The sequence below is a fragment of the Barbus barbus genome (genome assembly GCF_936440315.1).
Source record: "Barbus barbus genome assembly, chromosome: 38".
NCBI classification, from domain to species: Eukaryota; Metazoa; Chordata; class Actinopteri; order Cypriniformes; family Cyprinidae; genus Barbus; species Barbus barbus.
In genome coordinates, this window is record NC_136716.1 from 9,668,263 (window position 1) to 9,692,964 (window position 24,702).

At 41.2% G+C, this 24,702-nt stretch overlaps 1 protein-coding gene across 1 annotated transcript in view; it reads left to right on the forward strand.

The window, feature by feature from the left end:
• The window catches only part of plxdc1 (plexin domain containing 1), a gene marked incomplete at both ends in the record, with an annotated part of 280,087 nt that overhangs the window by 140,813 nt on the left and 114,572 nt on the right, over positions 1-24,702 (forward strand). Inside the window, 2 exons of the mRNA XM_079397708.1 lie at positions 19,721-19,864; positions 20,054-20,123. Of these exons, the coding sequence (XP_079253834.1) occupies positions 19,721-19,864; positions 20,054-20,123 (214 nt within the window). The remainder of the gene's footprint in view (positions 1-19,720; positions 19,865-20,053; positions 20,124-24,702) is intronic.

Genomic DNA, 24,702 nt, shown 5'->3' on the forward strand with positions numbered 1-24,702 from the left:
GCCGACCTGGATTATATCGTAACAGAATCACGGACTGAAACAGTATGAAGCTGAGACTCGCTTCGATCAATGTCATTTTTTTATTTCAAGATGGAAGAGACCTGGAGGAGTACGTTTCAGAGTTTGTGGATCATTGCCATTTCGCCACATGTGATGACCTCACACTAATGGAGGGATTTTGGTGCGGGCTGGATGACGAGATCCGCTTCCTCATGCTGATCCGTACTGGATGCTGAAGAATTACATCAACTGCTCGCTGTGGATCGACGGATCAGCATCCACCTTGGGGGAAGCGAAATCCAGCCCAGGGTCATCACATGTGTGTGCCGACAACCCAGAGCCCTTCCGACAGAGACCCATTCGCGGCACGGAGCTACCAGAGCCCACCGCAGACAGAGAACCTGCCGCAGTCGTCGAGCCATCGGGAGCGACAGAGCGGACGATCGTCCCGGAGTCTGACCAGGTGCGTGAGCCGACATCGCAAGCGACGGTGGACTTTACCTTGGAGATTGCGGGGGCTAAGGAAAGCTTCTGACTCACCGCTGAGGGTGAGTCAGAAGAGGATTTAATAGACTGGGTTACAGAAATTCAAGTATGTCCAGCATCGGTTGTCACAATTTGGCAAGAAATACCACCCAACCTCCCTCTCCCACCTCCTCTGATCGGTCATTCCCTATCATCATTCCCCATTCGGCTGGATCCTGTCGGCCCCACTGCTCACCCTCAGCCCACCATCTGTGGGGTGGGTTCGCTGTCGGTCTGCCCAGTTCCAGCGTCATGAGCGTTGAGTCTGAAGGTTCCCTCGACTCCGCCTTCAGCCTCCGAGGTCCAGACTCCGCCTCAGTCCTGCGACCCAGCGGCTCCACCATGGCTTCCAGCTCCCTCGTCTCCACCGGATCCCATCTGTCCACCAGCTCCACCGGACTCCCTCGTCCCTCCGGCTCCGCCTTGGTCAGTCGTCCCCCTACCTTCACCTCGTGACTACACTTCTTTGGCTGCGCCTCGTCCCTTCGTCCCTCCGGCTCCGTTGGGCTCCTCCTTCCCTTCTGCTCCACCTCCGTCCTCTGTCGCTCCGGCTCCGCCGCGGCCATCCAGATCTCCGCCTGCGCCTTGGTCGCCGAAGCCATCTGCTCCGCCTTGGACCTCCGGATCTTGCGTCACCCTGGCTCTTCGGCTCTCAGTCGCCGCCTTGGGCTCCACCTCCACCTGTTCCGCCGCCATCGGTCGGCTCCCTGGACTCGTCAGCCTGTCTTCCACCATGGCTCCTCCCTCCATCGGCTCCACCGGGGGTCGCCATAAGGACTGCGGCCTGGGTTGTGTCTGGCTCCTCCTACTCCAGCTCTCTCCAGCCCCATCTTGGCTCCTCCCTCCGTCCACGCCTCCGTGGTCCTCGCCATGGCCACCAGACGCCCCGATCCGCCCTGGAGACTGTAACATATATATGTGTTATACATATATGAGGTTATGAGGACATCTAGTGGTCATCTGATATAATGACATCCAGAGTAAGGTGTGTATGTTTGGTTACTGAAGAGGTGTTAATAAAGTTAGGTGATGGAGCAGGTGCTCGTGTTCGTCTGTCTGTCTAAGAACAGAACATGGTGTCAGAATAAAAAACTGATATAAACGCAAAAAAAGAGGATGGCACAGTTACAGCCACCACCGCCATTGGTTCTGCAAGGAAATCTCTCGGAAAATTGGAAGAACTGGATACAGAGGTTCGAGCTTTTCTCGCTAGCTAGCGGAGTAGCAGAGAAGTCTGAGACGGTGCAGTGTGCTACGTTTCTGCACGTGGCGGGGGAAGAGGCCATAAAAGTATGTAATACATTCGAGTTCTCAAGAGAGGAGAGAAATAAGATACAAGCACTAAAAGACAAGTTTAAACATTACTGTGAGCCTCGAAAAAACCTACTGTACATCAGGCACGTGTTTTTCACGAGATCGCAAGGGCCTGCAGAAACAATCGACACGTACGTCACTGATCTGAAAAACAAAGCAAAAGACTGTGAGTTTGGTGATCTGCACGATTCATTAATTCGTGACAGGATTGTATGTGGCATAAGAGAGGATCAACTAAAAGGCAGACTTCTAAGAGAAACGGATCTCACATTGGAAAAGGCCATAGACATTTGCAGGGCCAGCGAGATCACGTCGAGTCAGATGAAAGCACTCAATGATGAAGTACATGTACACAAAGTTGAATCCATAAAGCCAAAGAGAAGAGACACCAAATCAGAGCAGACGTCAGTGATGAGAAAGGAATGCAGCAGATGCGGCAACAAGCATGAGTACAGAAAATGCCCAGCCTACGGGAAAACATGCAAGTCTTGTCAGAAGAAAAATCATTTTGCAAAGATGTGTAATACCAAAGACCTGCAGAGTCAGAGTAAAAGAATGCACGTGATTGAACAGGATGGTAACATGTTTATTGGTACAGTAACAGTGGAAAAAGAAAGAAATGTAATGTCCATCAACTCAAGTAAAGAGGATGAACAATGGGTTGAGACAATCCAGATAAACAAGAATGATGTAAAAGTGACACTGGATACAGGAGCTGAATGTAATGTCATGTCACAAAGTGTGTACAATTTGCTAAACATAGCAGGGAGACTGCAGAGGTCAAGTTGCAAACTTGTTACATATTCTGGACACAAGATGGCGCCATTGGGCAACAAAGCACTGAATTGTGTGTACAAAGGACAGAAATACCAAATCCTGTTTGAAATAATGAAGCATGATGCACCTGTCATTCTAGGACGATCTGCATGTCAAAAAATGGGCATGATTAAAAGACTGTATGAAATTGAAAAGAGCTGTGACATTCTCAAGGATTTTGATGATCTATTTGAAGGATTAGGCTGTTTACCAGGAGAACACCACATACAAATTGATCCAAATATCAGACCAGTTGTGCATGCGCCAAGAAGGATACCTGTAGCTCTGCGAGAGAAAGTGGTTGAAGAACTGAGCCAACTGAATGGGTTAACAGCATGGTAACTGTAGTTACATCGAAGAAAATGCGCATTTGTATGGATCCTAAAGATCTCAACCTGGCAATAAAAAGAGAGCATTATCCAATGCTGACAGTAGAAGATGTGGTCTCAAGAATGCCAAATGCAAAGTATTTTTCTGTGCTAGATGCGAATCAAGGCTTTTGGCAGATAAAGCTGGATCATGAAAGTTCAAAGCTTTGCACAATGAACACGCCAATTGGGCGATACCGTTTTCTTAGGTTACCTTTCGGTATATCCTCAGCGTCAGAAGTCTTTCAGAGATCCATTGCACAAATGATCGAAGGACTGGAAGGTGTGGTAAATATCATCGATGACTTGCTGGTGTGGGGAGACTCCATTCAAGAGCATGATGAAAGGCTCATAAAGCTGCTGGAATGTGCAAGAGAAAACAATTTAAAGCTCAACAGGAACAAGTGCAAAATACGGATGACAGAGATCAAATACATAGGACACATACTGAGTGCTCAAGGAGTTAAGCCAGATGAAGAAAAGGTAAGGGCAGTGACTGAAATTTCACCACCACAAACCAAGCAAGAATTGCAAAGATTTCTTGGAGTAGTGCAATATCTGGCAAAGTTCATTCCCAATATGTCTGACATAAGTGCACCTTTGAGGAAATTGCTGGAGAGAGAGACAGAGTGGCACTGGGAGGATGCTCAACAGCAAAGTTTTGAAAAACTTAAAGATTTGGTTACTCAAAGTCCTACTTTGAAATTCTTTGATGTGAGCAAACCAGTCACATTGTCGGTAGATTCCAGTTCAGAAGGAATAGGAGCTGTGATTCTGCAAGAAGGAAGGCCAGTGGCTTATGGCTCGAGAGCTCTGAACGACTGTCAGCGTAGATATGCACAAATTGAAAAGGAGTTGTTAGCCATAGTTTATGGATGTGAAAAATTTCACCAGTATGTGTACGGAAAGGAAATCATGGTTGAAAGTGATCACAAGCCATTGGAGAGTATATTTAAGAAGCCGCTGCATCAGGCACCTATGAGATTACAAAGAATGCTTCTACAACTACAGAGATACAGTCTGAAGGTGATGTACAAACCTGGTAAGGAACTACACATAGCAGATGCTCTAAGTCGTGCTTATCTACACGAACAGAAGGAAAATCTGCTGGAGGAGGATCTAGCAGTGAACTGGATTGCGTCACAACTTCCTATTTCAGAAAAGAAACTGGATGCCTTCAAAAAAGCTACAGCAGAGGATGCAGAGATGCAAATGTTAAAAAAGGCAGTGCTGAATGGATGGGCGAAAGAACGATCTATGATGCCAAGATCAATACAGCAATACTGGACATTTCGAGAGGAAATCAGTTATGAAGATGATCTGTTATTTAAAGCAAACAAGCTCATTGTTCCAAATCAGCTAAGACAGGAAATGATCAGCAAAATACATGAGTCACACCAGGGAATTGTCAAATGTAAGGCAAGAGGCAGAGACATTTTGTACTGGCCAGGTATGTCGACACAAATTGAGGATGCAATATCCAGATGTGCTACCTGCAATGAAAACAGGAACAACAATCAAAAGGAGCCATTGTTCCAACATGAAGTGCCAGGGCGACCTTGGGAAAAAATAGGCACAGACATTTTCTACCATAGCGGGTCAGCATTTCTGTTATGTGTGGACTACTTTTCAAAGTACATTGAGGTAAAACTACTCAGGGACACGACAAGCTGTGGAGTCATCAGGGAAATGAAGTCCATCTTTGCAAGACATGGAATTGCAGATATAGTAGTATCTGACAATGGACCTCAGTATGCAAGTGCTGAATTTTCAAGTTTTGCAGAGGAATGGGGATTCAAGCATGTGACTTCAAGTCCTGGTTATGCACAGTCAAATGGACAAGCCGAGAGAGCAGTGCAAACAGTGAAAAATCTCTTAAAGAAAGCGCAGAGTAGTCAATGTGATCCGTACATAGCACTACTGGAGTACCGTAACACGCCAATGGAAGGGATAGGATTATCACCTGCACAATTACTGATGGGGAGACGTCTCAGAACGAAGCTACCAACATCATCTGCATTGCTTACCACGGAGACAATGTCGCAAGTGCATGAGCAACTAAGGCAGAGACAGAAGAAACAGAAGCAGTACTATGACAGGATGGCTAAATACTTGCCTGATCTGCAACCTGGAGAAGGAATAAGGATGCAAAAGGGAGATTCATGGAAGCCAGCTGTTGTTCTAGAAAAGCATGAACAGCCACGTTCTTTTATAGTAAAGACTCCTGATGGAAAGCTATTCAGACGAAATCGCAGACATATAAGAAAAACAAGAGAAACAGATTCTTCAACATTTGAGGAAAGCATTGACATGGATACTAAGAGTCAGCAGTCGGTTGATGCATCACAGAACAATGCACTTGACAGTAAGGACATTTCAATTGAAAGAAATGGTAATGAAAGTGAAGGAAAAGAGCAAGCTTACCGTACAAGGTCTGGAAGAATTGTAAAAATACCTGAAAAGTACAAAATCTGAGAGTTAATGCAATGTATGTGCATTGTTGGAGGTGTAAGAAGTTGAAATGCAATAGTTCATGAGTATAAATGCATTTGTAAAGTGTGTTGAATAATTTTGTAGTCATGCTGAAAGTTTGGTAAATGAAACTCAAATGTTGTGTTTAAAAGTTTGTGCAGAAGTTCTATACATCAGTATAAAGGAATATACTTAAGAAGGAGGATGTAACATATATATGTGTTATACATATATGAGGTTATGAGGACATCTAGTGGTCATCTGATATAATGACATCCAGAGTAAGGTGTGTATGTTTGGTTATTGAAGAGGTGTTAATAAAGTTAGGTGATGGAGCAGGTGCTCGTGTTCGTCTGTCTGTCTAAGAACAGAACAGAGACCTCCTTTGTCCTGGTCCTGTATTGGCCCCCAGGGCGCCCTCCCCACCTCCCCGGTAGAACTGTTGCGGCGTGAGACGCACCTTCTGGGAGGGGGGAGTAATGTTAGGAGTTTGGACTTTAGTTTTCTCTTTTTCTGTTTTATCTACCTGTTTCTGTGTTTCCTTATTTGGTTTTGTTCCTGTTCAGTATAAATTTAACTCGTCAACTGCACTACTTAAGTCATCCTTTCTGTTCAGTTTGTGTCTGTGATTATATATGTTACACCCTTCGTTGATCGTCTCTAGTAAAAGACTTATTATTTATTCCTGCCTGCCTTGTCTTGTTTGCCGACCTGGATTATATTGTAACAGCTACATAAATACAGACATACAACAATTAATTAAAAAAACACTATAAACCTATACACAACTAACCTACTGAAAGAATGTAACTATAAGTATACTATATATAAGTATTTACTCTATACAAACTAAAAGAATAAAGGATAAAAAATACAAACTATACGAATGCTTCACAAATACTGTACATGTGCAAAGAGAGAGACACTTTGAGTCAAGCAGCTGGTTGGGGAACAGTGCAGGATGATTTGTAGTGCATGAGCATAAAAACATACATATATTGCTGAGTCTTTTGTGGGATAGTGTACACGCAACAGTGTGTGTAAAGTGTCTAGTGCACATAGAGGGGAGTGTGTTACTACAGGTGGTTTGCACAGGCCCACTCACCTGTGTGTAGCACACTTCGAATTGCACCAAAAAAAGTTCCATATTGGGGGGGGGGGGGGGGGGGGGGGTCCATGTTTCAGGAGGTAGGGGTTTGCACGGGGTTTCAGAGGCGGACGGGGTGATTTGAGAGCCTTTTTGGAGAGTGTTGGTGGTCCAGCTGAGATCCTCTGTGATGTGCACCCCCAGGAATTTAGTGCTGCTGACTCTCTCCACAGTCAAGCTGTCGATGGACAGTGGGGGGTGGTCAACGGCGTTTCTTCTGAAGTCCATCACAGCCTCCTTTGTCTTCTCCACATTGAGGGACAGATTGTTAGTGCCACACCATTCAGCCAGCTGTGCGACTTCCTCTCTGTAGTGTGTTTCATCGTTGTTGCTGATGAGACCTACCACTGTTGTGTCATTAGCAAACTTGATGATGTGGTTGGAGCTGAACTTGGCAGTGCAGTCGTGGGTCAGCAGTGTGAAGAGCAGCGGGCTGAGCACACAGCCTTGTGGGGCACCTGTGCTCAGTGTGGCAGTGCTCGAGGTGTTGTGGCCGACACGGACTGACTGAGGTCTTCCGGTTAGAAAGTCCAGGATCCAATTACACAGGGAATTGTTAAGGCCCAGCAGGTTTAGTTTATTTATGAGCTGTTGTGGGATTATTGTGTTGAATGCCGAGCTGAAGTCAATGAACAGCATTCTAACATAGGAGTCTTTATTTTCTTGGTATGTAAGAGCCAGGTGGAGGCTGGAGGAAATTGCATCGTCCGTAAAGGGGTTTGGACGGTATTCAGACTGGAGCGGGTTGAGTGTGTTGGGAGGCTGGTTTTGATGTTGTGCATGACTAGCCTCTCAAAGCACTTCATCATTATTGGAGTCAGTGCTATGGGACGGTAGTCATTTAGACAGGACACAGGTGATTTCTTTGGTCCGGTATGATTGTTGTGGATTTGAGACATGTGGGGACAACTGCCTGGCTCAGCGAGGTGTTGAAGATATCTGTAAGCACATCTGTCAGCTGTGCAGCACAGTCTCTCAGAACACGGCCAGGTATGTTGTCAGGATCCGCAGCCTTGCGTGGGTTAATCCTAGATAGGGTCTTCCTTAAGTCGGCTGGAGACAGACAGAGCGCCCGGTCGTTGGGAGGAGTGCATCGGGGAGGGAAGTGTCCTCATCACAGGCCTGTGGCGGGGGCTTGTAGTCAGTGATGGTCTGAATGGCTTGCCACAGGCTCCGTGTGTCTCTGCTGTCTGTAAAGTGATTGTTGATTTTTTGAGCATATGACCGTTTTGCATTTTTGATGCCACAGGACAGATTGGCTCTTGCTGTTTTGAGGGCTGCTTTATCTCCTGATCTGAATGCTTCATCTCTGGTCTTTAGCAGCCCATGAACGTCTGCTGTCATCCATGGCTTCTGGTTTGCACGTGTGGTGATGGTCTTGGTGACTGTCACATCATCAGTGCACTTTTTGATGTAAGCAGTCACAGTTTCAGTGTACTCGTGCAAGTCTGTGTGGTTGTTGTAGGTGGCTGCCTCTTTAAACATGTTCCAGTCTGTGCACTGAAAGCAGTCCTGCAATGCTGAGGTGGCATTGTCTGGCCTTACTGTGATCTGCTTTTGAACTGGTTTTGTGAGTTTGAGAAGTGGTCTATATGCTGGGATTAGCATAACAGTGATGTGGTCTGAGTACCCGAGGTGGGGGCGGGATACAGCCTTGTAAGCGTTTTTTACTGTTGTGTAAACAAAGTCCAGTGTGTTGTTTCCGCTTGTTGCAAAGTTCACATGTTGGTAGAACTTTGGTAAAACTGTCTTTAAATTTGCGTGGTTGAAGTCACAGGCTATTATGAAAAAGCCGTCAGGGTTATTTGTTTGTTGTTCACTGATGGCGCTGTACAGTTCACGAAGCGTGTCCTTAGCGTTTGCAAACGGGGGGATGTAGACCACGACAATAACAATGACCGTGAACTCCCGCAGCAGAACTGCTGCTGCACTGCTCCGGGTGTGTGTTCACGGTGTGTGTGTGTTCACTGCTGTGTGTGTGCACGTTGGATGGGTTAAATGCAGAGCACGAATTCCGAGTATGGGTCACCATACTTGGCTGAATGTCACTTCACTTTGTCACTTTGTTAGAACCGGTGACACTTCACAAACATAAACTCCACCAGCAATGAACAGTGTTTTGATAATACCACTGCATTGTTACACCAGTCTTTGTTGATATACACACACAATCCACCTCTGCGGGTCTTACCAGATAGTGATGAATCTCTATCCGCTTGGTAGCAGGTTAGCCCATGCTGCTGAATGGTGGAGTCTGGGATGTTGTCATTTAGCCATGTTTCGGTGAAAACAAACACACAACAATCCCTTGCTTCATGCTGTGTAGACCGACTGAGATTAATTAAGTCCAGTTTGATCTTTTTCCAAGATGGATTTTTTTTTCCAAAAATGTCCTTTTAGGATGATTTTATCTGCATATGAAAAAGAAAGTCTTTGTATAGTTCTATGGAGAACGAAGGCATGTTCTTTAGACAAAATAATTTTGGTTTGGTCTGTCTTCTATGTGGAGGAGAAGTTAGTCTAAGGAAGCTTGTTAATATCTAAACATGTATTTAGCTTAAATATTATTTGTTAAGCTTTTAAGAAGTTGTTATGCCTGTTGTTGAATTTTATAACATATATTTCACCAAACCTAAAGGACTGAAAATAGGTTTAGCATAAGTTCTTTTCTTTTTTTTTTTGCAAACAGTACTGCTGTAATGTTAGCAAACTCTTTGTGTTCATCATATTCATCAATATTTATGTGAATTTGCTTGATTAAATAAAATATTGCTTTAATCCGTCATCTTCACCTCGAGACATTTACGTTATATTATTAATACTATCCTAGTTTATATCAGATATAATATACAAGATAATTTATTTATAATTATTTCCATCTACATTTGTACATTCTATTCAGCTACTCGTTTTCTTTTTATTCAATTGATTGAAATAATAAAAAAAGACTTGTAAAGGATAACGAGTGATTCATCCTTTTATTTTTAACAATACAGGTGCATCTCAATAAATTAGAATGTCGTTGAAAAGTTCATTTATTTCAGTAATTCAACTCAAATTGTGAAACTCGTGTATTAAATAAATTCAATGCACACAGACTGAAGTAGAGTCTTTGGTTCTTTTAATTGTGATGATTTAGGCTCACATTTAACAAAAACCCACCAATTCATTATCTCAACAAATTTGAATACTTCATAAGACCAATAAAAAAAAAAACATTTTTAATGAATTGTTGGCCTTCTGGAAAGTATGTTCATTTACTGTTTATGTACTCAATACTTGGTAGGAGCTCCTTTTGCTTTAATTACTGCCTCAATTCGGCGTGGCATGAATTTTATCAGTTTGTGGCACTGCTGAGGTGGTATGGAAGCCCAGGTTGCTTTGATAGCAGCCTTCAGGTCATCTGCATTGTTGGGTCTGGTATCTCTCATCTTCCTCTTGACAATACCCCATAGATTCTCTATGGGGTTCAGGTCAGGCGAGTTTGCTGTCCAATCAATCACAGTAACACCATGGTCACTGAACCAGCTTTTGGTACCTTTGGCAGTGTAAATGGAAAATGAAATCAGCATCTCCATACAGCTTGTCAGCAGACATCAAGCAACATGGATTCTGTGCCTCTCCACTCTTCTTCGAGACTCTGGGACCTTGATTTCCAAATGAAATGCAAAATTTACTTTCATCTGAAAAGAGGACTTTGGACCACTGAGCAACAGTCCAGTTCTTTTTCTCCACAGCCCGGGTAAGACGCTTCTGACGTTGTCTCTGGTTCAGAAGTGGCTTGGTAGCCCTTTTCCTGAAGACGTCTGAGCGTGGTGACTCTTGATGCACTGACTCCAGCTTCAGTCCACTCCTTGTGAAGCTCTCACAAGTATTTGAATCAGTTTTGCTTGACAGTATTCTCAAGCTTGCAGTCATCCCTGTTGCTTGTGCACCTTTTCCTACCCAGATTCTTCCTTCCAGTCAACTTTGCATTTAATATGCTTTGATACAGCACTCTGTAAACAGCCACACCTTTCAGTAATGACCCTCTGTGACTTACCCTCTTTGTGGAGGGCGTCAGTGTTCGTCTTCTGGATCATTGCCAAGTCAGCCGTCTTCTCCATTATTGTGGTTTCAAAGAACAAGAGATACCCGGAATTTATACTGTAGGGATGGTCATTAATTGAAACTCAAATGTAAATATTCTAATATTTTGAGATACTGATTTTTGACTTTCATCAGCTGTAAGCTCTAATCATCAAAATTAAAAAATAAAATGTTTTACTTTACATGCAATGAATCTAAAATATATGAAAGTTTCACTTTTTGAAATAACTTACAAGAAAATATGAACTTTTTCACGACATTCTAATTTATTGAGATGCACCTGTGTATTGATGAACATACATTCATACATTGAAGTAGTGAAGAAAATGTTCAAATCACCGTTACATACAGTGGTCTAGCCAGCAAAGAAGATCTCTGATGGCCAATATATTTTTGTGTAATATGAAATCGACCAGCGATTCAACAATTTCACACATCATGGATTGAAATTTTTTTTCAGCCAGCGACGTGCATAAATCTGTTACACACGTACACAGACAGAGAACCTTGTGAATTCCCATCTGATCCCTACGTTCAGTCATTACATCCAAAATTTTTCTGGTAATTATACAGTCCGACTCTTTGCTGGTGAGAAACATGCTAGTCAAATCAGGCCATGGGTTATTTTTCAGGCTTCTTTCAACGTCCATTTCGTTCTTGAGATTTTTTACACACTTGGTATGCCCCGTACAATCATGATTCGGATCGCAAGCATACTCTATGAACGTTTGCATCAGTTTGATCATCTGTCCTCAGTAATGCGGTTTGAACATAGTGCCTATGAAGTCAATTACATGTTTTCCCCACGGGACAGCCGCACTTCAGCTGATCATCCGTAGCTGTGCCAGAACTCCAATTGCACTCCATCAGCTTTTGCACAGCATCAGACATCCCGTTCAGAATTCAATTCTCTCCAAGAGATAAACTTTGTCCCCTAATCGATATAGAATGTTGTCGCCATTTCCTAGAATCTGGACTGACTGTTTTAATCCACGACGGTCCAGGCCTTGTGCAATTTCAATTTCCGGTTTCCGTCGAAGCCTTATAAACTGAAAAAGCAGAGTGCGTCAGGCTCAGACAAATTGGATTGTGGAAGCTGATTCTGTTGGTCCCATATACTTTAGATAATGTTTTGATCAACAAGATGTTGCAGTTGCTCTGTTGACCGTACTGTTAAGATCTGTTAAGGAGTTTTGTTAAGACGCTGGCAGTTTGTTTCAAGTAACGGTAATGTATTGTGGCTTGGGAAAACTTAATCCAATAGCCAATTATTAAACAATTAAACATACAGCAAGGAACACATAGATGGGTGAGTAACCGCTGAAAAAGAAACATTATAATATCATTGTTCAGGTTTGTTATACCGAATACACGATTATACTGAATATACAGACTGATTATTCAGTTTAAAACAAATTTAACTTGACTGAAACAGCTCGTCTATCATTGAAAAAATAGTTTTTAACACAGGTATGTCGCTTTGCTCGAAATATAGACTCTTTTTGCAGCATTCGAAAGGAAGAGGCCAGTCTCGATCATACTCATCAGAGTCAGACTCATCGCTGCTTTGAGACAAAAACTTTGTTTCAGAGTCCTCCCGATGTTTATTTACCAACATGAGATGATTTTGATCATGAAGCATTTTGTTCGAACAGGATGATATGGATATGTAGTCTGACGGCTTGCTTTCATTATACCTCATGCCAGGCATTGTACCATCCCGCTGGAAATTGTACCAAATTTTTTCATCCATAATAAAGTTTCTCCAAATTTGATTGTAGAAGTATGTCAAGTCTATGGCGGTCGAAAGCAGGTAGGAGCATTCGGATATATATTTGTCTTAAGATTTCAAAACGTAGAGTTTCACAATCTGCAACTCTTTGTCAAACACAAATCCCCCACACGATCACAAGACCTGAACGTAGGTAGGGCCTGTAGGTGTGAAACAACCGAGGATGTGGTGCCTTCAATAGTCATAAACATTGAATGCTTTGATACATTCAGTGAGATTATTATCTCTTAAACAATCTTATGTTTTTCTTGTGAACAAGGCCTTAAAAGTATCTTACTGGTAAATGCACAGTGTTTTTGTTTACACCTTCAGTTCATGACAATTTTATAATAGAATTATTTTAATTTAATGATGTACAAATCAGCCAAGAACTCACATTCGCATCTCCTGTAAAATGTTAATGTGTAAATTGCATTACTATTCTCAATCTTAAATGATTCCGAGTGTTACATGGATATTTCAGGATAAAATATTTTCAAAAATCCTTGTGCCGCATTCTATATTCGCACACATTACCCAAACATTTTGTTAAATATTTTATTTTATCAAGCAAATTCACATAAATATTGACGAATATGACGAACACAAAGAGTTCGCTAACATTACAGATTTTTTTAATTTTTTTGCAAAAAAAAAAAAAAAAAAAGACACTCATACACAAAACTTTTACAATCAAACATGACAATACAATACGATTTGTGATGTGAAAAATGAAACTGTGGTTCAGAACAACACAAACAAATCATAGAAAGATAAAAACAACAATTTTCATACTGCTACAACTAAGTCTCAAGCTAATTTTTTTTGGTCTGGTTTCAGAGTCGGCCTACTACAGTGGAAAACTTTGTGATTTATACAGTACGTGTACGCTGTTGTGCGTGTTTCCCCAGGATCAAACCTTTTGGTCAGATGAATACCTAAAACGGTCAAAACGTGCACCTTTCAATTAATTAACTACATGACATATGTGATTTATTTATTAAATGAATAAGTATGCACTTGTCATGCTCACTTTCTCATGCAAGGATTATCATGAACGTGCGGAGGAGTCTTAAAACAAATACAGCCAAACAAACAAAAGAAATGACGATTATAGTTGAAACATCCTTTTACATCTCTTTCATGCTGAAAACACAGATGCTGGTGCTTTAATCTTTTAGTAAACCATTTCAAATGACATGATACCTACAAAAGAGTCAAATAGTCAAAATGTACAAGTTTTGTGTTCTAGGTGAGAAATTTACACCAATAAAGGTTCCCATGAACATTAGAAAACAACATGTGTTCCCTCTGGATGTTAAATACCTCGGGTAAATAATTTGAAATGTAGGTCTGTCAAATGAGAAAAGTTCAGTCATACATTTCGAAAACTTTTCTGAAGTAAAAATTATGTGTTTGCCACAAAGACATCCAAAGAGTTATCTACTCATGTGAGAAAACCACTATCATCAGAAAACCACTATGCATTATCATCAAGCTATTTTAAAGAAATTGAAGAATAAAACTAAAGTTTAATTTAAAGACAATAGACATCATGACTTACTTTAGTGACACAATGTGTTTACAACTTTTTAAACATGTTTAAAACTGTAGGTGTAATTATTTTACTGAGAAGTTTTAAGTGATTGCATGTTTCTTATATCGTTTTTTGATCAAATCTTAGTCAAATAAACCTATATAGACCAGTTCTTTTTATTTTGATAAAATAAAACATTATACTGTGTAAACACATTGTAAATCCGATAACTGCCTGCAGGGGGTGGTCTAATACCACAAATATTTAGTAATGTGTAATGATAATTTGTGAAATAGTATGATCAAATATTGTGAAATTCGTGTTTAAACCATAACCGTAAGCGTTCTATAAATAATAAGATCGCTTGTGAATGATTGCGTAAACGAACACTTTTATTATTTTACATTTAAATATCAGTTTCGCATATGTTTACATAATTTACCTGAGGGTATGATATAGATTAACAACAAATTTGTTAAAACAAGTACTCTGAATACATTTTATATTTAGTACTTTATCATACATCATATATTTATTCAGATTCTGACTTTTGTTATAAATCTCATCAAAACCTCCCCACGCAAATTCATCAGACGTAGTTACCCAGCCACATATTCATCAGTTTACTTAACACATCTGGAGATGTTTCGCCGACGGGATGAAACATCTTTTAGATTTTTTCTTTTACAACTTAATTGGTTCAATGTTAGCGTAGTCCCGCTTGCGTGTTTGAACGCAAAAGGGGTTTTTAACCGCCCAAAAATCAAAGCTCGGGATATCTGTTTATTGATCTCGCGTGATGTAAACCATCTGTTCAAATGTACATTTGAAGTAGGTCTGATTTAATTCTTACGTCGGAAAGAAATATGTTTTAAGTGAGGCAACAATCAAAGATCGGATAAAGAAATAACAAAAATATGTGATATGAACTAAATTAAACAAGATTTTCCAACACCATCTTAGACCATCTTATTAAAACCATCATCTTTGGGCCCTATTTATTTAAATATGTTGTTATTGACTTTTTTATCTATCTCATCTCATCCTGGACATCAGTTTGAAGCCGCATTCGTATAGATTATAAATTCATTATAAATACTAAATTCTCAACTATACCTAACATTTAACCGTATCAAAAGCAGCAGACAGATCCAGCAAGATAAGTAATGAAGATTTGGAAGTAGCTCTTGCAAGTCTTAGGGCTTCAACAACAGAAAGCAAGGCAGTTTCGGTTGAATGTCCACTTCTGAAGCGAGATTGGTTACTGTCCAGGAGGTTGTTCTGTGTGAGAAAGACAGTTGGTTGGTTGAACACAACTCGTTCAAGTGTTTTTGCAATGAAAGGAAGAAGGGAAACCTGTCTATAGTTCCCTAAAAGAGTTGGGTTAAGAGTGTTTTTTTTTAAGAACTGGAGTTATTCGAGCCTGTTTAAATGCTGAGGGAAAAATTCCATTGTGAAGGGATGTGTTAATGATGTGAGTGAGTGCAGCTACAACTGCAGGAGAAATGGCTTGAAGGAGATGAGATGGAATAGGATCAAGCGGACAGGTAGGATGACTGGAAAGGATGAGTTTAGAGACTTCGGCCTGAGAGAGTGGAGAGAAGGATGTGAACGAGTGTATGTTTGCTGGTAAGATGTGTTTGATAGATTGTGGTGTGGAAAATTGTGCAGTGAGGTTTGTAATTTTATTAATGAAGAATGTGGCAAAGTATATATATATATATATATATATATATTCCTGTATTTTTCTAATGACAATTTTAGGATTGGTTTATACAAACACATATTAAGGCAGAATAGTTTCTATACTGTAATATAAAATGACACTATTTCCAGAGGAGAATGACACTATTTCGACAAACTATTTCCCTGTCTGAATACTGTAAAGCTTATATAAAGCCACCCAGCTTTATATCAAGCCGATGTAAAGCTGCTTTGACACAATTTGCATTGTTAAAAGGGCTATACAAATAATATAGACTTGACTTCACTTAATAAATGTAATGTCAATTATCACTGTATTATTCATATACTATAATAATTACCTGGAAATTACCTGAAATTATCTTTTTTTAGCTACAGAGATAGCATGATGCCTTTGTCCATATTAGGGATTTCCTGCACATATAAATTACTTCTACAAGGCTGTTTTGGACTTTCTGCATGAGAGCGCCCTCCGGCTTCGAGTATGAATGAAAAATGCTATGCGTGCGAGTATTTAGTACTCCGTAATGTTCACATCGTCTCGTTTTGAATATGAATAAATTGTCCAGTCATACATCTTGTTTCTTCGCTCATGTGCACACACATCCAAAGCACGCACATAGAAAAAGTGATTTTAAATGCATCTGATAAACAGATAAATCATGGTTGATCTATCAGCCAGATGCATGTAAAAATGCATGCGCTCTTATTTCAATGTTGTTGTTAATGTTGAGGTTATTTTAGCTTCGTACATTTAGTTTAACTGCACTGTAAGAGGGCGATTTTTACCATTCAACTGAACTGTGTGCATGTATTTAGTTCTTGCTCCATCCATGCAATAACTGTCCTTCTATCAACCGAGTTTCTATTTACTGTAACGAGGGAGTCCACTGAAGGCGAGTGTAGTATGAACCCAAGTGCAGTTTATTTACAAAGTGGTTTCCATAATCCAAACATGATCCAAACAGATGCAGACTTAACGCAGACTTGACAACAGGCTTGACGTGGCATGAGACAGACGTAGCATGAACAAACTAAACTCACCGACAGCAGGTTACAACGACAATACACGACAAGGCACAATTGCACCTAGCAAACTTATACAAAACTATGAGGGTCACATGACAAGGACAACCAATCAGAACATGACACATAGAACAAAGGAACCAATAGCAATGAAACATGAGGGCAAGGGAAGCATGACAAAACAGGAACCATGACCAAACTTCAAAATAAAAGACATGAAAACATGAACAAGAAACAAAACCCAAAACAGACCTTACATATTCCCCCCTCTAAGGGCGGCTCCCGACGCCCAAACAAAAACCCAAAACAACCCCAAAAAAGTCCAGGGGGGTGGTGAAGCAGAGGCAGAATGGGGGGGAGGGATGGTGGGCCAGGCCCGTGAAGGGCAACAGGACTAGGAGCATGGGGCAATGGCGGGCCTGGGAGAGCAGGGAGCCATGGCGGAGCAGGCAAGGCAGGGGGCCATGGCAGGGGGCCATGGCGGAGCAGGCAAGGCAGGGGGCCATGGGGAGCAGGCAGGATCAGGGTCCACCAGGGCAGAGCAGACGGGGCCGGAGCCCACCAGGGCAGAGCAGCCGGGACTAGAGACTCAGGATCTGAGGGGCGCTCTGGAGGAGCAGGCACTTGAGGGCGCTCAGGAGGAGTGGGCACTTGAGGGCGCTCTTGAAGCGCGGACACTATAGCCGTGACTGGGCAGGACAAGGATTCACATACGGCCTCCATAGCCATGACTGGGCAGGACAAGGATTCACACACGGCCTCCATAGCCGTGACAGAGCAGGACGAGGATTCAGGAGCACAGTGTGCAGCCCACACGCACCCAATGGCAACCGCCATCACAGACAGTGCGGTATTCAATGGGAGGTCAGATACGCCAACCATGCATCCATTAGCTCCAGACCCAAGCTCCGCATTAGCAGGAGCTTCGGTACTATAGCCCCCCCAAAAAAATTCCTCGGGGAAATTTGTGGCGGCCATCTTGGCCGGGGACTCAGGCGTGGCGTGGGCAGGCATGACGTGAGCAGACTTGGGCTGGGCAGGCATGACGTGAGCAGACTCGGGCTGGGCAGGCATGACGTGAGCAGACTCGGGCTGGGCAGGCATGACGTGAGCAGACTCGGGCTGGGCAGGCATGACGTGAGCAGACTCGGGCTGGGCAGGCATGACGTGAGCAGACTCGGGCTGGGCAGGCATGACGTGAGCAGACTCGGGCTGGGCAGGCATGACGTGAGCAGACTCGGGCTGGGCAGGCATGACGTGAGCAGACTCTAGAACTGCGGCCATTTGCCGAAGAGATTCTTGAGTGACGGCCATCTTGCGACGCAGCTCTTGAATGGCAGCCATGTTATGCAGAAGCTCTTGGTTAGCCAGCATGACGTGATCAGGCCCTGGCAAGATTTGAGCATGTCTTGGAGCAGCAGGTATGACGTTAACAGGCTTTGGCATAGCAGATGTGACGTTAGTAGGCTCCCTATCCATAATACCCACAGTCAGTGGTGACCCGGCCAACACAAGAACAAAGTCAATGTATCGTTCCAGTGACCAACAAATAGTTCCCCCTGGCAGACTGGAACGAAGTGGTTCGTCGACACCCGAACGAAAAATGTCCTTTAGGGTCACGTCATTAGAATTCACCAAGTGAGAAAGTTCACAAAAATCGGCCACATACTCCTCTATAGCCCGGCCCTCCTGACACAGGCAGAGGAGACGTGTAACTGCTGGGTTCATTTTAAGGGTCGTGTATTCTGTAACGAGGGAGTCCACTGAAGGCGAGTGTAGTATGAACCCAAGTGCAGTTTATTTACAGAGTGGTTTCCATAATCCAAACATGATCCAAACAGATGCAGACTTAACACAGACTTGACTTGACAACAGGCTTGACGTGGCATGAGACAGACGTAGCATGAACAAACTAAACTCACCGACAGCAGGTTACAACGACAATACACGACAAGGCACAATTGCACCTAGCAAACTTATACAAAACTATGAGGGTCACATGACAAGGACAACCAATCAGAACATGACACATAGAACAAAGGAACCAATAGCAATGAAACATGAGGGCAAGGGAAGCATGACAAAACAGGAACCATGACCAAACTTCAAAATAAAAGACATGAAAACATGAACAAGAAACAAAACCCAAAACAGACCTTACATTTACTTACCCCAGAAGTTTGAAAAGTGCCCGGCAAACGCTGGCTCGCTCTGTTTCACCATTGGCGCCTTCTTTGTCTTGTTTTTTTTTTTTTTTTTAGGACGTGAATGAACTATTTGGATAAATAGTAAAGATGATAGGATAGAGCTTCAATGACATAAATGACAGATTATGACAAAATGATTAAGGCTCTATCTCTGCAAAACTTTGACATAATGACAACAAACTTTGTGTGTGCCATTGTAACCTCACACAGAATACACCAAAATGATTTGACTACAGCATCACCAGTCAAAAGTGATAAGCCATTTAATCACATTACTAGTGGTTGTATTTATAATTTTTCAGCCATTTCAATTAAAATCATCCTAAAATGGCTTCAGTTACACATTGTTGCAGTTGGTCTGATGCTCCATGCCATGCTTTATTTCCTCATTTTGCCGCTGGAGTGCTTGAACCCGTGTAAATGTTTTTTTGCTTCAATAAAAAGGAAATCTATAGAATCTATTGAAAGAAAACTTCTTCTTTCTTTTCTTTTTTTTTGTGATCAAATGCAATCAACCAACTAACCAACAAGGCAAATGAAAATATTATTGATGAAGAAAAACATTTTGCTGTGCATTATCCTAATCTGGTTCTTTTGACCTCTTCTTCCTTATCCATCCATTTCTATTGATTGATGGACATCTGGATTTGAGACAATGTATCATCATTATTATTATTATTATTATTGTTTTATTTTAATTTTATTATTGGCATCCTTTACATATTCACATTATTTGTCTCTCAGGAGGACTCCCAGAGGTACTACTCCTGGCGCAGTTTTGGTCCTGGTGACAAACGGACACAGGATCTCTGGGTGGATCTTGATTCAATGCATCAAGGACCTGTTAGAGTGCACGCTATTCTATCCAACACACACAGACAAGCATCGGTGAGACAACCACGCAGAGATATTCCTGTATTCTTAGGAAAATATGTACATGGATCACAGTGGCCAAAGAAACACATTTTATTCTAGCTTGTAATTTTGTTACTTAGCATTTTACATCCCTGACTACATTTCTCTTTTTCTCTCTATTTTGTATCTTTTCCTTTATCATACTCCCTGTTTCCTCACTAGCGGGTGGCACTAACGTTTGACTTCCTTTTCTATGGACATCAAGTGAAACAAATCACCATAGCAACTGGAGGTATTGTATATAGACTCTTTTTATCTCTCCCCTCCATCAGGCCATTAGGAGCATATCAGACTGGTTTGTGTTTGCCACAGACAAGAGATGCTTCCGTGACATATTTTGTATTATTCAAAACTGGTCAGATCTTTGTTGAAGTTCAGCTTTTTTTTTACTTTTTTTCCCTCGATACTTAGGCCCTTTTTTTCAATACTCTTCGCACAGTGCTCCTAACCAAACTTTAGCTTGGCACAGCAGTAAATTTCACATCCAAAATGCACTGAAACTACTAAAACACTTCATACTTAATACGTTGTCTCAAATCAACTTATGTTGATCGGACATACACAGATACTGCATGCTTTGTTCACACAACTTAATGAATGAACTCTGTGACATTATTCTGAAGCAGGCCTGATTCTATGGGGGTGCTAGAAGGTGCTAAGCAAGAGCAAGTTCAAGTTCAAGTTTATTTGTATAGTGCTTTTTACGATACAAATCATTTCAAAGCAGCTCTACAGGAAATTATGTTTCCACAATATATTTATATATTGCAGAACCTTAATATATTTAACTTATGGCAAAATTTGGTAATTCTTTATGTTGTCTAAGCGTTGCATCCTCTGAGGTCCTCTGAGGGGTTGGCATTATCTTTTCTCAGGTGTTCGGTGATCTCAGATCATTTAAAGGGTTGGATCCAGACTGAAGCTTCTGTAATTCCTAGTTATCACGGGATGTTAATCAGAGCAGAAACAGAGAAACAAATAGAGACATAATTAGCGTAGCTGCTGTTCCATCTAAGCAAAAATGATTTGTTCAACCCAAGCTAAAGAATAATAATAATGTACATTTGATCATATATAACTGCAATACAAGATTATAAAATGCATTATGTGAATGCTTGGCTAAAGAGATGTGTCTTTAATCTAGATTTAAACAGATAGAGTGTGTCTGAACCCCGAACGTTATCAGGAAGGCTATTCCAGAGTTTGGGAGCCAAATGTGAAGAAGCTCTACCTCCTTTAGTGGACTTTGCTATCCTAGGTACTACCAAAAGTCCAGAGTTTTTCAGCCTTAGGGAGCGGGTTGGATTGTAGATAGAAGACAAGTTAGGTACGCAGGAGCTAAACCATTTAGGGCCTTATAGAGAGAGCACCCTTAGTTGAGGCTGTAAAAACAGGATGCTGGTGAGACAGATTTGGCAAACATTCCAATACATATTCATTTGACCTCGGGAGAGCTTCAAAGGTTTCTATTTGCCATAAGGCTGCCCCCTAATAGTCGACGAACGACGAGAAGAGGCTTGGTTGACCAAAATTTTATTAGGCACTTAGTTGCAGAAAAATAAATAAATAAATCCACAAGCGAAGTCACGCAGTCCGTGACGGACAGATCATTAACGGCTGATCTATGTGGTAATACAGTACATCGGGCAGGACATCCAAACACTTGCATTCATCGACCTCAAATATGGCTTATCATCTAAAATATGTTAGTAGCAACAACTTTAAATGGCCGCATTTAAATGTGCGCTATTTAAGTGTCTATGCGGAGTGTGGACACTGAATACGGGGCGCTCACTGCATGACCAACGGGCATGACAGATGGAGGAGGCACCAGTGTAGCCATTTGCTCGTAAAATACTCCCTCAGTTTTGGTCATACAGATTAGAGTAATACATCTTTAGAATCTGTAAAGACTCTCGTTTATTTGTTTGCGCTCACAATAACAACAAAACATTGCACTTTTGTAAAATAATTAAAGCAAACAGGGTGCGCTTTTTTGCCGTCTCGCTCGCCATGAACTTGAGTGCGAAAGTCTGTGTATTGCCTTTCAGACATGATGATACAAAAATGTATCTATAGAGAGTGAAATGTCTACTTTTAAATGAACCAATTCAAATGGAATTCAAATATTCTCAAATTATGTAATCCGTATGAAACATGCATACAGGTGCATCCACTACTGTGGAGATGACGAGTCAGTTTGCGGACTTCATCTCTTAAGCTGAAAACAAAGAAAGAACTAGTTTATTAATAAATTAATAAAATGTTAATGCAGCCTCTTTATTGTTTTTCACTGACACATTCATAATCATTACTTCTGCCAGTGTGCTGTGGCAAGCTTTATGCATGCACTTGAGCGCTTATTAGGCTATGTAGGCAATTAAAGGTTCATTATTATGATTTAAATGGTTTATTAATAAACGCGCGGTTAGTTAACTAATGCTTAAAATGAACGACTACTAGTCGACCAAAAAAAAATCATTAGTCAAGGGCAGCCCTAATTTGTAATGTGTTTTTGTAGCATTGAGCAATGTAGCCAATCAAAGACATATCTGTTGATTTCTTGAACACAATGGCCAATCAGAGGTGTTTAGGTTCAAGCGTCCCCTCACCACTTAGAAAGCTTGGGTTTTGTTCAGTGTTATACAAGCCTGTGAATCCTCTCATTATAACAAAATATAGATATGATATAAATAATAGTTTCACTGTGTATTCATGGATTATAACAACTTTATGAGGTCACGATGTTGGGATGTTCATTACAGCCCTGAATAAATTTCCAAAACGTCTGTAGAGATGCTTTACATTCGATGTAAGTGGCCAGTAACACATCTAATATATGTGAGTTTAGTTGAGAATAACCACACTTCTTATAATAATCATAATAATAAAAAAATGCATGTAAAATGGAAAGAAGTGGTTTGCTCGTCTCATGTAAAATATCTTACTGGGATTAAATCCTTACTCTGATATTAAGAAATAATCACATTATTAGTGCACATGTAAATATAGTCATACAAAACAGGTGGTACAAATTCACACAGGAACTATAGCAATTAAGAATAATGGGACTAACTACAGGTAAGAAACTCAAAGAACCAAAACCCAGAAGAATGAAATTGAAAGACGGTAACACTCTACAACCCGAATTCCGGAAATGTTGGGACATTTTTTAAATTTGAATAAAATGAAAGCTAAAAGTCTTTGAAATCACATGAGCCAATATTGTATTCAAAATAGAACATAGAGAACATAACAAATGTACCTGATAACCTGCACCAGGTCGCCGGTGTTGTGGCCATTTTCGACTCGCTGCCAAATTGTTACCCCCTCTCATTGAAATCGCTACCTTATTGCCTAATTCTAACCCCTCCCCCACACCTAACCCTAAACCTAATAATACTAATAATACTAGGGGGGTAGTAATCTGGCAGGGGTCAGAATTCAGCACAACACCAGTGCCCTGAACGCTCTTTGTTTGCAAGTGTCATTGTTTACGAATAGATTAAATGAAACGGGACAAAATTAATCTTGACAAACTATGTATCATTCTGAAGGTCTAAGCCTCAAGCATCGACGTTAGATCACTGTTTTTCAATGGAAAGCTTATAAGGAATGTATTTGCTAAATTTGTGTAAGCAGTCCACATCAAAACATGCATAATAAAAATGCAGTACGTACCAGATTCATCGTAATAACGAGTCACAAATGCATCCACTACTGAAATCCCGGTTTATTTAAAAAGGCAAGGTTCCACGGAACAACATCCCATAGAGCACTTTTAGTCCAACAAAACAATAACGTTGTAATATGGTTATTGGTTATTCCTTTGTTTACGTCACATTTATCCGGGGAAGGTTAGTGTTTGTATCCGTTATGGAATAAATTACGCTCAAAAACAGCGTATTGGTAGTGAAAAACAACAACATGGTTTTGTAGCATACAGTGTCACAAACCGAATGAGACCATCCACTAAAAAAAGTCAAAGATATGCGGAATATTGTTTATTTGAATTCTGCTGCTCTCTAGTGATGGCTTGTGACGCACGCTGTAAAGCACCTGTCATCTGATTGGGGCGTAATTTAGTGATCGGCTTTTTGCACAAATAAATCTCCTTTTTTTTTCTTCAACATTTTTCACATATGTGTGTGTTTTGTGTGGAATGTGGCTGTATCTGCAGGATTACCATCTGTATGACCGCACATCAGCGTGTGATTACTGACTGTATGACCAGCAATCAAGCTGAATGACTGGCAATATCAGTGTATGTCTGGCAATCAGAGTATGCACTTGAGTATGTACTATATACAAAGCTAATTCTTTTTTTCTCTTTTTTCTTTTCTTTTTATTACTCAAATTATTAGGGGCCAAGCACTGAAGGTGCCGTGGCACCTATTGTTTTTGTTGGCGTTATTATGGGCCAAGCACCATGGGTGCGATGGTACCTATTGTTTTGTTGCCGATATTAGGGCCAAGCACCGTGGGTGCGATGGTACCTGTTGTTTTTGTTGTCGTTATTAGTGGCCAAGCACCGTGGGTGCAATGGTACCTATTGTTTTTGTTGGCGTTATTAGGGGCCAAGCACCGAAGGTGGGATGGCACTTATTGTATCTGTTGGCATTCTTTTTAGGGGCCAAGCACCGAAGGTGCGTAGGCACATATTGTAATCGTTAGCGTTCTTATTAGGGGCCAAGCACCGAAGGTGCGTAGGCACATATTGTAATCGTTAGCGTTCTTATTATTAGGGGCCAAGCACCAAAGTGGTGCGTAGGCACCTATTGAAACCGTTGCCATTATTATTCTTTTTCTTC